This window comes from Colletotrichum paranaense (assembly GCF_030867605.1).
Source record: "Colletotrichum paranaense strain IMI 384185 chromosome Unknown Scaffold_7.1, whole genome shotgun sequence".
Lineage (NCBI taxonomy): Eukaryota > Fungi > Ascomycota > Sordariomycetes > Glomerellales > Glomerellaceae > Colletotrichum > Colletotrichum paranaense.
The window spans coordinates 1421156-1437623 of record NW_026848965.1 but is presented as its reverse complement, the minus strand read 5'-3'; the positions used below and the strand labels follow the sequence as shown (position 1 = coordinate 1437623).

The 16468-nt window shown below is 50.3% G+C and overlaps 7 protein-coding genes across 7 annotated transcripts; 3 read left to right on the top strand and 4 right to left on the bottom strand.

Moving 5' to 3' along the window:
* Positions 1–288: 288 nt before the first annotated feature.
* On the bottom strand, positions 289–1260 carry CPAR01_09302 (uncharacterized protein; the record flags this gene model as incomplete). Its single annotated transcript, XM_060493567.1, has 2 exons — positions 289–1158; positions 1225–1260. 2 exons carry the CDS (start codon positions 1258–1260, stop codon positions 289–291), a joined length of 906 nt encoding a protein of 301 aa, XP_060347697.1.
* Positions 1261–2221: 961 nt separating this feature from the next.
* On the top strand, positions 2222–3878 carry CPAR01_09301 (N-alkane-inducible cytochrome P450; the record flags this gene model as incomplete). The annotated part of the gene is made up of 3 exons (XM_060493566.1): positions 2222–2782; positions 2852–3389; positions 3457–3878. The coding sequence occupies 3 exons, from the start codon at positions 2222–2224 to the stop codon at positions 3876–3878; spliced, it is 1521 nt and encodes a 506-aa protein (XP_060347696.1).
* A 1654-nt stretch (positions 3879–5532) lies between these two features.
* Positions 5533–7862, top strand: CPAR01_09300 (asparagine synthase; the record flags this gene model as incomplete). Its single annotated transcript, XM_060493565.1, has 4 exons — positions 5533–5719; positions 5771–6333; positions 6393–6651; positions 6721–7862. The coding sequence occupies 4 exons, from the start codon at positions 5533–5535 to the stop codon at positions 7860–7862; spliced, it is 2151 nt and encodes a 716-aa protein (XP_060347695.1).
* Positions 7863–8250: 388 nt separating this feature from the next.
* CPAR01_09299 (uncharacterized protein) lies at positions 8251–8950 on the bottom strand (the record flags this gene model as incomplete). Its single annotated transcript, XM_060493564.1, has 3 exons — positions 8251–8670; positions 8764–8781; positions 8843–8950. The coding sequence occupies 3 exons, from the start codon at positions 8948–8950 to the stop codon at positions 8251–8253; spliced, it is 546 nt and encodes a 181-aa protein (XP_060347694.1).
* A 240-nt stretch (positions 8951–9190) lies between these two features.
* CPAR01_09298 (uncharacterized protein) lies at positions 9191–9913 on the bottom strand (the record flags this gene model as incomplete). Its single annotated transcript, XM_060493563.1, has 2 exons — positions 9191–9578; positions 9795–9913. The coding sequence occupies 2 exons, from the start codon at positions 9911–9913 to the stop codon at positions 9191–9193; spliced, it is 507 nt and encodes a 168-aa protein (XP_060347693.1).
* Positions 9914–10673: 760 nt separating this feature from the next.
* Positions 10674–12821, bottom strand: CPAR01_09297 (ENB1 protein; the record flags this gene model as incomplete). The annotated part of the gene is made up of 5 exons (XM_060493562.1): positions 10674–10701; positions 10775–10869; positions 10944–12324; positions 12401–12424; positions 12481–12821. 5 exons carry the CDS (start codon positions 12819–12821, stop codon positions 10674–10676), a joined length of 1869 nt encoding a protein of 622 aa, XP_060347692.1.
* Positions 12822–14228: 1407 nt separating this feature from the next.
* Positions 14229–16447, top strand: CPAR01_09296 (uncharacterized protein; the record flags this gene model as incomplete). Its single annotated transcript, XM_060493561.1, has 8 exons — positions 14229–14435; positions 14491–14562; positions 14624–14737; positions 14800–14874; positions 14938–14965; positions 15022–15993; positions 16054–16190; positions 16280–16447. The coding sequence occupies 8 exons, from the start codon at positions 14229–14231 to the stop codon at positions 16445–16447; spliced, it is 1773 nt and encodes a 590-aa protein (XP_060347691.1).
* Positions 16448–16468: the final 21 nt, after the last annotated feature.

Below are 16468 nucleotides of genomic sequence, written 5' to 3'. Positions count from 1 at the left end.
GCGCTCGGGGCCTGAATGACATTATTGGACGGGAAAGGTGATGCGTATGGATGATCATACTTCTTAAGCACAATGTAATAATGACAGATGCTGAGTATCGCATGTATCAAATGCTGCTACGAAGTAATCAATCTTGGTCTCGAACCAGTATTTCTGAATCAGAACGCACGACTGAAATATGGTTGAGGATTTTGTTCTGAACTCTGCTTGACCAACTCAATACTCATTGCCAAATCAGATGGCGATTCGGTTCAGAGCCCAACTATCTTGAGTGCACGGTGACCAACCTCAACCTTTGATAGCAGTCTTGATAATCTGCTCTAGCCCCTCTCTGCCTATCGGTTCAATGCCGAGCAGCTTGTCGTCAGTCACAGGGAAATAACCAGCCTCTGTGCCAATGAAAGCACGGTTAATGAACATTTCAACCACTTCTTCACTGTGGTCCCCTTTGCTCCATCTCTCGTGAGCGATCTTCTCCAAGTCCTCAGTTCTCGAATGCTTGACTTCCCATTCCCCTGTTGGATCAATGCTTTTGGAAATCTCAACGATCTCATTTTGTGTCGTCTCAACACTGCTAATCTTTACCGGACGGTTTGCTGTCTCCTCGAGATGAGTGAGGATGCCAATGACGGCTTGTCCGATATGCGGCATGGTCGTTGCACAGAATTTGACATTGCCGCCATCTTTGATGTGAGCTTTCTTGCCCTTGACATCCACAAGAAAGTCAAGTGCGTACCCAGGCGCCAAGAAGGAGACATTCATGATGATGGTGTACGAGAATGATGGCCTTGCAGCTGCCTTTTCATCGAGGTACTTGCGAATTGCAATCTTGGGCTGGTAGATGGGTATGACGGCTAGCTTGGGATTCATGGTGTCATTACCGTACTCGGATGGAATCATTCTTCGTATGCCGGCGTTGAAAGCTGCATCGACAACGTTCCTCTGAATATGGATTGCGTCGAATGCCAAGGCTGAAACAAGAGCGTCTTGTCCTCTGAGGGCAGCTTCGAGACTAGGGACTGACTCGTAGTCGACTTTCTTCACTGTAACGCCAGCAGGGAATTCGTGGCGAGACCCCTCACGAGTGAGAACAGTGAGCTCAAATAATTTCGACCTCTGTAGGACATCAAGAAGAACACGTCCTAAGAAACCGTTCGCCTGCAACCCTCGTCAGTTTGTGACACCTAGATCATTGATTCGCTCGAGGGGGGATAATTGGCTTACACCTGCAAGAGCAACATGCTTGATTGGAGTTGACATAGTGACAGATCGTCTGTGCGAGGAACACCCAAAGCTGTGGTGAAAGAGACTTTGATCCTTGAAATGTTGCGTTCAGCTAGTCGTGGGATAAACCCGTAAAGACCGGAGGCTTATAAGACTATGAAGATTAGGGGAATAGTTGAAAGAAGCATGACTGCCATATTTAACAACAAACGGCTATGACGGCTTCGCTTTCTCGACTTTATTTTCGATTGACACACATGTTCAAACCCGACGTCTCGGCCTGCATCACGCCGGGATCATCACACAACCCGTGTAAGTCCACACTTTAGAGTTCACCGGGACCGCCTGTTGGACGGATGGGTCACCGGCGACGGGTTTCTGCCCGTTTGGCATATCGCAATCAGCGGAGCTCTCGAAGCAAGGCCAAGGAAGCGACGATCTGAAGTCTCAGGAGCGGGATTGACCCGGTGAAAAACGCGCGCTCTGCAGGCGGATTGGAGGACTATCGTATGACTGTACCAGGCAACGAAGCATCCTACCAAATAAATCACAACTGATGACCCTGGTGTTATCCCAGCTTGATCCAGCTTGGATGTCACGAAACTAGGACGAGGTCAGATTGAATAGCAAGACCCAAGGCTTCAAGTACCTCCTTGTTATAGCTAGGTTGTTGACACGTCAGGTAAGCACTGAGCACCGAGACCGAAGGTGTGGGCATAGACGTGCAACGATCAAGCAATTGAGAGGACGGAAGTACTTGCCGTTGTAGTGGAGGATATACGAGCCAGATGATGTCCATCTTCAAATAGCAGAATTAATGTGTCTAAGTCCATTGTTGGGGACAAGACGACGGGTGAGTCTTGGGTATAAAAGTCCTCGTACCCTTCACCTGACGCCCCAGTGGTGCAGAGGTGCTGGTCGAGACAAATTCAAATCAAGAGTCTTGACAGGCACAAGCACATACCATCATATCATCCTGAAGCCACCTCTCATAATTATGTTGACCCCCGTTTTGACGCTGGTTGCGTCTGTTGCAATTGTTTTCTACTCCCTTTACATTATTGTTTCTACACACCTTCTCCGTCACCGCATGAAGAGAGAATATGGCACACTTCCGCCCAAAAAGCTACCTCAAAAAGATCCCATCTTCGGAACTGATGTGGTACTTCAAAACCTGGACGCTGCAAAGAAATTCGGCTTCCTTGCTCTCCTAAAGAAACGCCATGCCGAGCAGGGCCAGACTTTCACCACGAACACATACCTTCGGACTACCATCAACACTTGCGACCCAAAGTTAATCCAGACTGTGCTATCTAATCAGTTCGAAGACTTTGGAATGGGCCCTTTGAGAAGAAAGAGTGCATCACCTCTCCTTGGCCGAGGCATTTTCACAACCGACAACGAGATCTGGGCCCATCAGAGGGCACTCATCAGGCCAAGCTTCATCCGAGCTCAGGTGACAGATTTTAGCATCTTCGAAACACACGTCAATCAGCTTATACAGCTAATCGCCCGGGAGAATTACACCGTGGACCTGCAACAGTTATTTTTCCGCATGGTACGTCAATTTTACCGCAACAGCCACTCTTGTCTCTAACTTTTGGATTGCTAACATTTATACATGTAGGTTCTTGACTCAAACAGCGAATACCTTTTTGGAGAATCGGTTGGTTTGATGTCAGACTACGCTTCCGACTCTGCCCATACTTTCCACCATGCTCTCGATTACGCCCAGCAAGGAACAATTCTTCGACTTCGCCTCGGTAATTTGATGTTCGCGCACAGAGACGCCAAGTTCAGGGATTCATGTGGCATTGTGCACGCATATGCCGACAAGTTTGTCAAGCAAGCCCTTGACTTCCGCGAGCACGAGAAGCTATACCCTATGGAGAAGAAAGACGAGTACGCTCACACGAAGTACGTTTTTCTTAATGAACTGGCCAAAGACACCGACAACCCCATCATGCTGCGTGACCAGATTGTCAATATGTTGCTCGCGGCCAGAGACACAACAGCAGGACTGCTAGCATTCGCCTTCTTCTTGCTGGCACGTAATCCCAGAGTCTGGGATAAACTCAGGGCGGACGTGCTTGAAAACTACACAGAGCCTTTGACCTACGATGCTGTTATGCAGATGACATATCTACGCTACGTGCTTCAAGAAAGTAAGTTTGCGGGCCGCTCACCGATCTTCCCTGTTACATGACTTCATCTGGCTAACCTCAATCTCAGCTCTTCGACTCTTCCCTCCTATTGCCACTAATAGCCGCATGGCCAACAAAGACTGCGTGATTCCGGTTGGCGGTGGTCCCGACGGACGCTCGCCAATGTTCGTTGCCAAGAATAATGTGGTCACATACAGCACTTTCGTTATGCACCGTCGTCTAGAACTCTTCGGGCCCGATGCTGAGGATTTCATCCCAGAACGTTGGGAGACTCTCCGACCAGGCTGGGAATATCTGCCCTTCAACGGTGGTCCTCGCGTTTGCCCTGGTCAGAAGTTCGCCCTCACCGAGTCGTCATACACCATTGCAAGGTTGTTGCATGCCTTCTCTGGGATTGAAAATCTGGATCCGACTGACTGGCGTGAGCAACTCACCTTATCCCTGACGTTGAACAATGGGGTAAAGGTGCGACTCCACCCGGAAGCTTAGGGACCCTGAAGTTGTCTCTTTCATAGCCTCGAGCTGTACCAGGTTGTTTGCGTCGGACCTTTCTTCGCTTAGAAAGCCTTGTTACGTAGAATTTTTAAGAGTTCCGACCAGTCGAATAATCTCAAAAAAGGTGATGAAGAAAGCATCACAGCTTTTGACCCTTTCATTTCAGTGACATCTCACCGACCTGATCTTCTCAAACTATCGATAAGTCCCGTAAGGTAACACGGTGCCTCACTGACAGTGCAGTCTACTTAGCACGCCATGCGATGCAGGTCTCAGTTCCTGCAGATTACCTGAAAGATGAGTCTTTCAAGTACTGTATTTTAGGTATGTGGGACAAGGTTGTAACGGCCCCTAGGCTTGGCCACCGTGGCATCGAATGTTGCTACAAGCAGGCAGCTGCGACTCAATGAGTCGTCTGAGTACACGTATGGAAAAAGCCAACATAGGATCTCCCAAGAGACATTGAATGTTAATCCAGAGACTCCAACATGTCACCAGGACATCGCAGCACATACAAATAGCGTAAGAAGGCGGGTAAGGAGAACGCCAAGGCCGGACCCTAATATGCTGTAGTTACGGATGCAGCAAGGAGCCAGTCCGAAGAGCATCACCTTCATATCCCTGAGGGCTGCAACTCTTCACCGCCATGGTCCAATCGACATGCCACCTGAATGGTAACGTCTCGTCCCAAATTTAGATGACACGACAGGGCTTGACATTCTCGAATAACCAAGCACTGAGTAGCTCCCGCTTTCTCGCCTCGACTTCCCCGATCACATAATCTTCAAGTCGAAGCCCGCCAATCAGAATGAGCTTGTCCCCTCTGCTATTGTTCGAAAAGCTATAATTGAACGAGTAATGGCTACCTCAATCGGTTACACTTCACCTTTGGAGCCAAGAGGTGTCGCGGGAAAATGGGACAACAAACATCTTTGAAGGCAACCCTTGGAAAGTTTAAATTCTTCCCCCGCTTCAGAGCAGACTTTAGCCCACCTCCACCGGGTTTGAGTCAGTTGAAATAAGCGAAGGCCTGCTGCAGGACTCATTGAGTCTCCGAGACGTTGAGATGTTCCGATCATCTAATAAGTTGACCCTCGGACAAGTTAGAGTTTATGATGTGGTCTTTCCTTTGACCTGCTGCGCTTCGACCAATACCCGGAGGGTGTTTCGACCGAGCTCAAAGACTTTCCCATACGTAATCGCATTGTTAATCCGGTCTCACTTCAAGTCTTTCCACCCTTTCTGGTGCGTCATTTGCGGTCTTGGCCAAGAAAGTGTAGCATCGCGACCACGTCTGCGCAATGTGGAAGGTCGTATTTGGCCCAAGACAGCGGTGGAATTCGGACGGGCCAAGAGAATTGGAAATGTTTCCACAATGTCGTGAAAGCCTATTAAATAAGCGGACGCGCTTCTTATGATGATTGGATCTTGCGGGTGTCACTGAATTCTGCGTAGGGTTGTACATAGTTCACTAATGTGAACTCTAAAGCAATTGACCACGCTGAGGTCGCCATTGGTTCCGAAGCCCACGGCTGATGATTCCGAGAAGCAGCTTTAGTTACACTACTTACCTAGTTGCTGATCTCTCTGTGCCACTCTTCTCATACCACTACTCCGCTCACTCCTGGTTCTTCCGCCAAATAGCATCATGTGCGGCATTACGGCAACTATCAAGTTACGACGAAGCGGCACACTCCCTGGATCAAATGGGAATAGCCATAACAGCTCCCCAAGTCGCCAGGCTTTGCACAATCAGTTAGCGGAAAGCCTCGTAAGCATTGCTCATCGAGGGCCGGATGCCGAGGGCATCTGGATGAGTGACGATGGAACCATTGGTATGACCATATGGCCCAGGCTCAGTAAATTTGACTGACTTTGGAATATAGGCCTCGGCCACCGTCGTCTTGCCATCAATGACCTAACGCCTGACGGTGTTCAACCTCTGCACAGCAATGACGGGAAAATCCATGCCGTCGTCAATGGAGAGATATATGACCATGACGCCATTCGAGAACGGTGCATCCGGGATCATGAATATCAATTCAAGGGCCATTGCGATAGTGAAGTGTTGATTGCGTTGTATAAGATTTACGGAGCTCCTGGGTTCTTTGAACATTTAAGAGGGGAATTCTCATTTGTCATTTTTGATGAGAGAGATGGGCGGGTGATTACTGCCCGTGATCGCTTTGGCATCAAGCCAATGTACTGGACTATTGTCGGTCACGGCTCACAGCAACAGCTTGTCTTGACATCTGAGGTCAAAGGCTTTTTGCCCCTTGGCTGGGAGCCCGAGTGGAACGTGTCCGGTCTCATCAGCGGACTTTCTCTCCAAGCTGAACATACGGTTTACAAAGATGTTTGGAAATTGAAGCCAGGTTCGTGGATGGAGATCGCTGAAAGTGGTGAGATCAAGCACCATCAATATTGGGATCCTGAATACAAGAACAAGGTACGTGTCAACCTGGCCTGAAGCGCCACCTACTCATAATCTGAGCTTATAAAAAACAGCATGAGGTCGAAACACGTCAATTAGATAAAATCGTTCTGGAAGTCAGAGAGAGGATCGTAGAAGCTATAAGACTTCGGCTGCGTGCCGATGTTCCAGTAGGTATCTACCTATCAGGTGGCATTGACTCCTCTGTCGTTGCTGGAATCGTAACAAAACTTGTTCGTGAGGAGGGTGTAATGCTTGGCAACCAAGACGCCACGAAACGAATTTCCTGTTTCAGCATCCAGTTCCCTGAGAACTCTGGTTTCAACGAGGCTGGTCTGTTCCCTTGTCAAGTCTATCATGAACTTACCTTACCACGCATATGGAGGCTAATTAATTTTACAGACATCGCACAGCGGACAGCAGACTGGCTTGGTGTTCAAATCTTCAAAAAAGACATGAACGAGGAAGAGCTTGCAAAGAACTTTGTGGAATGTGTCTACCACACTGAGCATCATCATTTCGACCTCAACTTCGTGGGCAAATTCTGTCTTTCCACACTACCCCGGCAATTTGGCGTGCCGGTTGTTCTCACAGGTGAAGGCGCTGATGAACACTTCGCCGGGTACCCATTCCTGATGCCGGATTTTCTCCTGGAGCCGGATTACGCGTGGCCAGACTCAGCTTTGGCAAAAAATGACCAGGCGAGAGAGGCCATGCAAAAGGAAATGGCAGACGATCTCAAGAATATGTTCACCAGAGTCGGCATGTTCAATCATGAATGGGAAACGACGGCTCCAGTATCCCGACATCTTGGCATTGGAAACAACGCTCTGAAGTGGCAGCCCCACTCGGGCATGTTCGCCCCTTGGGTCCAGGACTCCTACGGGCGGAAGGATATGAGGATCAGTGTAGCTGAGACCATGTCCGCTGAAGTGCGCAAAAACATGGACGAAAAGTGGCATACGCTGCACTCCTCACTTTACTACTACACTCGCGGTGCCCTTCCCAATATGATCCTCACCTGCTTGGGTGATCGTACCGAAATGGCACACAGTATCGAAGCCCGGCCGCCATTCCTCGACCATCACTTGGTTGAATACGTCAACGGCCTTCCTCCCAGCCTGAAGATTGCGTACAATCAGCCAGAGGGCGACACAGACGGGACAGGATCAAGTTTATGGTGGAAGAATCTCAGTGCTGCTCGTCAGGCCTTAAGCGAAAAATGGATTCTGAAGGAAGCTGCTAAGCCTTTCATCACTCAGGAGCTGTATGATCGTCGGAAACACCCGTATTCAGCACCTGTGAAGTGGCCTCGGGAAGGACCTATACACCAGCTCTTTAGAAAGCTAATCACGGAGGACTCGGTGAACAACCTGGGATTCCTGGAGTGGGAGGATGTCAAAAGCTGGCTTGAGCATGGGTTTGGGAATGATTCTGACCCTAACGCCTTCAGAAAGTTGGTCATCACTGGATCGTGGGTTGTCCTTAGCCAAAGGTTCGGCATCAGAAAGGCTACTCGAAGTACCAAGCCAAGCTGCACGTGAACGTTCAATCAGTAGCACAATACATATAAGCGGTGAATGGCATTTGAGTAAGCAACTTGATTACTCAGTCGCGTGTATTAAGTAAACGCAGACGGGTAAGACTAGGCATGCAGCTTCCGATGTGGGAGAAATCTCCGAGAAGAAGTAAGAAAAAGAGATGTGTATAAGAATAAGTATGTACGTAGTGTATATACGTGATAATGTGATGTTACAAATCGAAAAAAAAAACTCTCTCTCATCTAGATGTGTCGGTGTTGCGTGTGAAGAACATATATCCAAGCCAACCCGGATGGGAACCATAGGCCAGGCAACAGATTGTAGTTCAGCATGGGTTTAAGCAGTCAGACGTATGCGTTGGCCTATCCTCGTCTTCCACTAGGCGGGAAGCTTAGTAGTAGCCGCCCTTGTTATCCTTGCCGTTCTTGTTGTCATCGTTCTTCTGGTCATCATTCTTCTTATCATCGAATTTATCGTCGTTCTTGTTGTCGTTCTTCTTGTCATCGTACTTATTGTCGTCGTTCTTCTTCTTGTCATCCTTCTGGTTGCCCTTCTTCTTCTCGTCCTCATCGTTGGAGCAGTCACCCTTCTTATTGCGCTTGCACTGCTTCTTCTTCTTATCCTTCTTGTCATCATCAGAGTCAGAACAATCGCCCTTCTTGTTGCGCTTGCACTGCTTCTTCTTCTTGTCCTTCTTATCATCATCGGAATCGGTGCAGTAGCCCTTGTTGTTGGTACGCTTGCACTTCTTGCTGTTGCGCTGCTCAAGAGCGCTGACGGCACCGGTGAAAGCAAGTCCCTCGCCACGAGCCTATTGGGTCAGGAAGTTAGTTGAAGCGCCTAGCAAATCAAATGTCATCCCTTGGGAGACATGAACTGGTGTCGTTGATGCTTCAGAGCTTACAGTCAGATCGGTGAATCGCTGGGAAATATTAGCTTATTCGTGCATGTAGTCATGGCCGGGAATAGAGTGGTGTTCTCACATCAACGAGGTCGGTATTGAGGGGCTCAGCGATGGGAGCAGCCAAGGCAGCGGCGGTGAAGAAAGCCATTCCAATGGTGGCAACCTGTCCGAAAGTAGGGATATGCATCTTGAGAATGGGTTGAGAGTACGGAGTTCTTAAAAAGAGAGGGAGAGTCGGAATGAGTGGTGTGAGTGAGCTATGTAGAAGCGACTGTGATCTTGAGAGTGAGTGTGATGAGGAGGAAGGATATCCCTTTTCAATTGAGGTGAGAAGATGGCTTATTTATAAGTTTTCATCTTTCTCTTCGAACCGAACGAAGATGTGTACAGCATCAACGTTAAAGGCTTCATGTTGTGAGACAGAGCCTCACTTGCGACTGGGATCAGGTGAAGCGAGAATGAATTTGCTTGTGTGGCTTGAAAATCTGTCCATGGGTCTTAGTTCACGGTCCAGCACGTTTGTGAAAATCGAGCCAAGGCCGCTGGTGTTTTCTTGGCAATGAGTATACGGTTGCCAGATATACCAGACCGAGGTGCATCCACGAGCTCGCTTTCGAGATCTTGGGTTCGAGGCACTCGATGCCAAGCTTCGCGGCCTCAACGCCATCACAACGCTTGCCCAATTATTTTTTTTCCATTGGAGTACCAGCCTAGAGTTCGATTTTATTTTCGAGGGAGGATGTCCGCCACAAGCTAGAACGAGGGATCGAGTTTGAGGCGGACCACCAGAAAGCTGGCTGAAGCGAGCTGAACGTCTGGATTTGTCAATGTGTTTGAGGCTGTAGCAAGCAATTGAGAATCCAAATAACCTATTCACGCAACTAACGGCGGCTTCTCTTGGGCCGATGTATTGTCTCATAACGGAACCAACCTCCTGGATCACAGTTGGGGGTAGAGGGGCAGTATCGTTTCGACAAGTGATATCAAAACCACGACTGACTATCCAGGCCTCGAGTGTATTAAAAATTTACATGCGTGCAGTGGACGTTGAGCCTAATGGTCTCGAAAATGTGTGAAACTGCTGGAGTGACAATAAGGTGAGCATCGAGTAACGGCTCACAGACTGCGGGTTCACATCTGAGGGCCGCATCGCGCCAAAGCTTATGCTGAAGCTGAAAAAGGAATGTGGAAATGGAAGAGGGGGTACGCACGAGCTTTGCGGGGTGGCGTACATAGTTGAGGTCCCAGTCTCTAAGTTTGGCCCGGCACGACGCCGCTGGCGGGATACCCGTCCGGCTGGTTTCACCAGCCAGGGCGAGAGGTCTAGCTCGTCAAACACAGGTAAAAAAAAACAAGCTTAAGGTAAACATCATTTCAACCTTGAAGACGATTGAGCCATTGTGCCCACAGCGACCAGGCTTGGCACACGTCAGCGACTTCTTTCGTGAGAGTCTTTTCAGATATGGAAACCGCTAGATCAGGCGGGTCTGGACGGTGACTTGGCACTCATATATTAGTAGATTCTAATAGCTGGGTAGGTTGCAGTGTTGACTCGCCGGGTGGTCATGACCACTCATGCCCAGCTGACGAGAAAAAATATTGACTTCTTGTAGTATGACCCAGGCAAACAATCAATGCGACGAGATCACCGCGGCTTGAACCATTCAGTAAGCTCAACGGGGCACAATACAGGTTGCCATGGGAAGAAGGTATGATCGCAATGCTTTATCAGAATGCTAGCTCGTCTGTTGCTGTGTCTATGGAGCAAATGAGAGACTTTTCGGCCGCCGCTCTCGGCCCTCCTCTATGTGTATGCCCGTCATGAATGCGTTGACGAAGATAAGCCTTCGCTTGTTACCACTAGTTGGCGATGCAAGAGAATTCCTGACAACTATTGAGTCGCCTCTCTTTTACTCCTCAACCATGTTGTTTCGGTCACTGGAAGGTTGTAAGTAGGGGTGAAAGGCATTAATTGAGCTGCTGCAAAATGTTGTATCATGTGTGGACTTACGGTAATATAAAATCTGGCAGGAACCAGGCCAGGATAACCCCCGGAGCTGAAGCTCCGACGGCAGTATAGACCATGAATTTCATCACATCTGTGAACTATGTGTTGCGGTATGGAGTCAGCTTCGCCAAACAGACGCGAAATTGCCCGCTCTTAAGACGTCAGAACTTACAGCGTGGTTGATCGCGTTTCTTTCCGGAGTACCCCATGCAGGTGCGGTGCCAACAATGGAATCGAATAACGAGTTGACGAGCTCCGGTGAAGCGCTGGCGCCGAGATACTTGTACAGCATCGGCTTGAATGTGTTGGTGTAGATGCCACCAGCTATGCAACCTCCGATACTTCCCCCAATGACCGAACAGCAAATGACCAAAGCAGTGATCTGTGGCATCTCGCGGTGAGGCACAACGACCTGAGCAGGCACAAGAATCGATAGTTGCATTATGCCGGATCCTAGACCCTGGATCATCTGGACGATGAAGAGCTCGGCCACGGAGTTATCAGCCCCGCGGAGGCGAAGCATGACACCGTAGCCGATGAGACGGATGATTGCGCCGCCGATGAGCAGCCACTTGTATCGGCGAGTGTATGCCATTGCCAAGCCGGCGATGATTCCCATCACGCACTGCATCACGCCATTGGTGTATTGGAAGAACGTAGCGTCTCGGGCGGCGAAGCCACGGGCAACGGTAGACCATGAGTAGAGATAGGTGTGCGTGCAGGCGAACCCGACTGAGTCACTCGCGATGAGCAAGAGGCAAAGAACAATTGTCTTGTTGCGGAAGTATCGCATGGGCATGATTGGGTTGCGAGCCAGACGCTGCTCGTAAAACGGCAGTGCAGCGAGGAGCATGACGCCAATCACGATTAAGACGATGATGTACGCCGTTCCCCATCTGCTTGGTGTTGATGCTGCCAACGTTAGCGGTATCAGGACTAATGAGAAGCCCGCGCAGAGAAGTGCTGAACCGCCCAGGTCGATCTGAGAGCAGAAGCTGTAGAGCGTTGTTTTCTGCCTTGGGGTAAGACCCATGTCCTTGGCCTTCTTTTGGTAGTAAAGCAAGGTCGAAATGATGAATGCGGCGCCGATGGGCATGAGGATTGCGAACATGCCGATGCCCCATCGCCAGCCGATGCCACCGGGCTTGACGACGTCGTCGACAATGAAGGCAGCTGCCCAAGGCGTAATGAGAAATGGGAAGAAGGAGAAGCTGAGAGCAAAACCACGCCAGCGAGCCGTAGTGATATCGGCAATAACGATGTCGTTCATGATGTTTGTACCTGACTGGCCGACGACGTAGAATACAACGCCTGCAGCATAGGCGTTGAAAGTTGTTGATGTTGCCATGAGGATGTAGCCCAAGACATAGAAGGATATACTCATGATGTAGGTTTCTCCTCGGCCGATGACGTTGGATAGCTTGGCGACTGGCGGTTTGATAACAGCGAAGACGATACCGCTGGCAGTGCTTAGGGTTGCTAGCTTGGAAAGAGCTGAAAAGGAAGACGTCGCATAGTTGTTGTATATGTAGACAGTGGTGTTGTCGATTTCGCTTTATGATGGTTAGCCAGGTGGATCAAGGGAAAGAAGCCATTGAGCCCATGACCAAAGGAAAATATGGTACTTACTACACAATCATCACCAAAGCCAGGCTAGTATAGATGTTAACAACAACATGCATATAAGGCAAGTGGTAGTATGGGCTTACCCGACAATAACAAGCCATCTTCCCTTCTTCCCCCACAATGTTTGAGCAGCTTGAATAGTGCCGACACCCGACTCAAGAGGCTCGGAGGTGTCGAACTTTTTGACATGATCGTGATCTTCAATAGTGTCGTCCGTCTTCCCGGCCATCTCAACATCCCGAGGTGCTTCCGATGCAGCTATATCCCCGTTGGCGGGGTCTGCCGACGAGGATCCCTCCGCATGGAGGCGTCCCCTCAACGACGTGACAAAGCCCATTGCTTCTCTCTCTTCTTCAGACGTCGGCAGTAGACTCGTCCGCTCGTCACTGTCGTACGAATACGTACGACCGGTTCGTCGGCCCATGCTGGGTGAACTGAGAGCAGATGCGAAGACCTTTAACTATTTTTGAGTCATGCCCGCACTGCAGAATCTACCGCAAACTTCTTGGCCAAGGTTCAATGATTATCAGTTGAGACGGCACCCTGAACCTTGTTTGGAAGCAATTCGAGAAACAAAAAAAAGCACAGATGACTGGTCGACAATTGAAAACATCGGCTTAGAATTAACCGACAAACCTCCCATCGACAGATGGATTCTAAAGGCTGTGCTTACTTTACCTTTGCGGGAAGGCTGTTATTGTTCTTCGCGGTCGTTATCTTGCGCCCACCGGCCAATTGCTCGCGCGGGGTCGGCGCGGAGAGGCGAGGAGCCTATCAAATTGGGGACATTGTCATCCCTCGTGCATCCTCCGAGGTGTCGTGTGATAGCACTCGGTGATAGCGTCTGGACGATTCGGTATCCGAAGCTATCTGTACATCGTCCGATGTATGGGGTAGGATCAGGCACCATGTCTTCCCTTACAGTAACGATGTGCGATGGGAGGACCCAGGTGCTTCTAGACGTTTACCATGTAGAGGATGGGGATGCTCGACCCTATGAGGATCACAAACCGGTGGGATTCTTGGTGTTGATCTACTGTTGGCTTTGAGATTAAGTGCTCGGCAAATATGGACCGACCGGCTGGGTTAGACCCTGAAGCCAGTTTCCAAAATGGCTCCACTGATTCCCCCGAAGCCGCTCGCAATTCAAGGTGGGAATCCCCCCGATGTCATCGGCGACCGAAGATTCGACTCGACTCAGATGGGGCCGCCCGCTCCGTCATTCTGGATCCGCCCGGCCGGTCAACCTTTCTTGGGTTTAAGGTAAACTGCCACAGGAGGAGGATGTCACCTCAAGATCTCGGGGGACCGTAGGATTGGTTCTGAGACCCGTGTCACTTGATCTCAAAAGCGCGGGAGGTGGCTTGCAATTTAGCGTCAACGTGGCCAAATGAGATGCCCAGAAACTGAATCAAGGGTGCCGACGCCCTGCAAACTCTCTTCGCCCGACAGCCCTGATAATCAGATGAAAAAGATAATGCACAAACGTTTGGGGGATCAGCACAGCACAGCTGCCGTAGCACCCCTACTTTCCCCCCCTATCTACCCTTGATTCGTACGAGCCAAGACTGGGCTCACTCGAGAGACCGCTCACGCACAGGACAGCGCTAATCCTAAACAAGCCAGCAAGATACCGGCTTTCACAAGAGTCGTGTTTGGCTGCTGAGTCGGTGATCCGGGAACCATGGGACCCCCACAGAAAGATCAGCTGGGCTCATTGTGAAATACAGCCGGTCCGGGTAGCTCAACGTTTTCTTATCCCCTTTCCCTCGCTGTCTGACTGGAATCACTTCCGAGGCTATCACTAAGCCGAACATCGTGCTAAACTGCCATGGACAGCAAGATTCCCTCAGGATTTCCGGGGCCCAAAGAGGCTATCAGGCCAGGGAGCAAGTGTAGAACAGCGGTCACCGCTGCTTTAGCAGTACTCGCTGTTACGGCGCTTATCAGAGGGAACTTCTTCCCGAGTCCATGGTTCCTAGCCCGGAGCGGAAGCACACCCAAACAAAGTGCTGATTCAGAATGGACCTGGTCAAGCGTACGTCGGAATACCAGTCACGAGATTGATCTCGAAGAACTGACAAGCTCTACAGATCAAGCCGAGTCGGACCCTGGAGTGGCACAGCTGCTTCGAGAACGGAGAATATGACTGCGCTAGACTAGACGTTAGTGCCCGAGAAGCCGTCTCCACAAAACTCCCAGCATGTCTAACAGAACATCTCTCAGGTCCCCATGGACTGGCAAGAACCGTCTGATGACCACAGAGTTGTACTCGCGATTACGAGAATCCGGGCAACCGACAAACTTGACTATAGAGGGCCAGTCATCTTTAACCCTGGTGTAAGCAAACTTGTCACGATCTCTTCCCAAGACATCAACGGTGCGCTTAAATCTGTATCCAGGGTCCTGGCGGCTCAGGGGTTTGGTCCCTGAAAAACCATGGCAAAATGCTGCAGGAGATTATTGGTGTAAACCACGTAAGTTTGCATAAGTACCGATCCCTCTAGGATTCTTCGTCCGGAAAATCTGACGATATGCAGGACCTCATCAGTTTCGATCCCAGAGGTAGTAAGTCTTTTCTTCCAAGATCTAAAATGTGGACAATCGCTCACATTCTGGGACAGTTGGCGCATCCATCCCCAGAATCCAATGCTGGTCAACACCGCAACAGCGCCAAAATTGGGGTCTACAAGACCCTGGAGTTCTCGACTCCCACGAAAGCATCGTCGGAGAACTTTTTGCCCGGGCGACGGCATACTCTCAGGCATGCGAGAGCGCGATGAAAGCGTCCGGTATACTCGAACACTCCAGCACCACCCCGACCGCCAGGGACATGCTCGAGATTGTGTACCAGACCGGGTACAGCAAGCTTAAGTACTGGGGCTTCAGCTACGGCACCATCCTCGGCGGCGTTTTCGCGGCCATGTATCCGGACAAGGTAGAACGCCTGGTCAGCGATGGCAACGTTGACTACAGAGAGTGGTTTAACTCGGAACACGTCAACTTCATTCGCGATACGGACAAGGTTCTCTTCGCCTTTTATGAGTTTTGCTATCAAGCTGGGCCCGAAAAATGCGCCTTCCACGGTCCCACTTCGGAAGCCATCATGGGGAGATTCGTTGACCTGCTCAACGCTCTTAAGAGGCATCCAGTCATCGTTCCGGCCGATCCAGAGGAAGGTCCTGAAGTACCTATGCTGGTCACCTACTCTAAGGTCATGCGTCTTCTCTCGACAACGCTCTACCAGCCACTGGAGCAGTTTGAGAATTTCGCCAAGATCATTGCCGCGCTCGAAAAGAAGGACGGGCGGCCATACTACAGGCGCTATAACCCTAGCAAACCGGCCCCGGCCCCGGCTTGCGCCCCGCAGCCAGTCTCTCCGTTCGAGCCGCCGCCAGGTATCGTCGAAGGCACCGGAGATGCCTTCCCTGTCATCATGTGCGCCGATCACCCCGCTGTCAGTAACATGACTCTCGAGGAGATTCAACGAGAGACGGATGGGATACTGGAGCTTAGTCCAGGGACTGGGGCCACTGAAGTCCCGTACCAAATGACCTGCAATCAGCGAACTACGCGTCCCCGCTGGCGATTCAGTGGTCAGTTCTAGCAGTAATTATAAGGAGAGATCTGAGAGCGTCCATGCTGATCCGGTTCAGGGCCCTTTGAGGGCAAGACTAGCCACCCCATCTTGTTCATCGCCAACCAGGCCGACAACATCACTCCACTAGTCAGCGCTCGCAACAACTCCGCTGGGTTCCCCGGATCAAGGCTTCTCATTCAAAACTCGTTTGGCGTGAGTACATGTACCCTTCAAGAAAAAGCCGCATCCACATGGAAGGCCAACTGCGTACAGACCCGAGAGCTGATATTCTTTGTTTATAGCACACGACTCTCGCAGCCCCTTCAGAATGCACTAGAGGTCATATTAGGGCTTACTTCCAAAATGGAACACTACCCGAGCCTGATACAAAGTGCGAAGGCGACTCGCACCCATTCGGCCCCTTTGCCGAAGCCGGTGTTCGATTCTACCAGCCATCACTGTTCATGTAACTCGAACTATGCCATTTGATA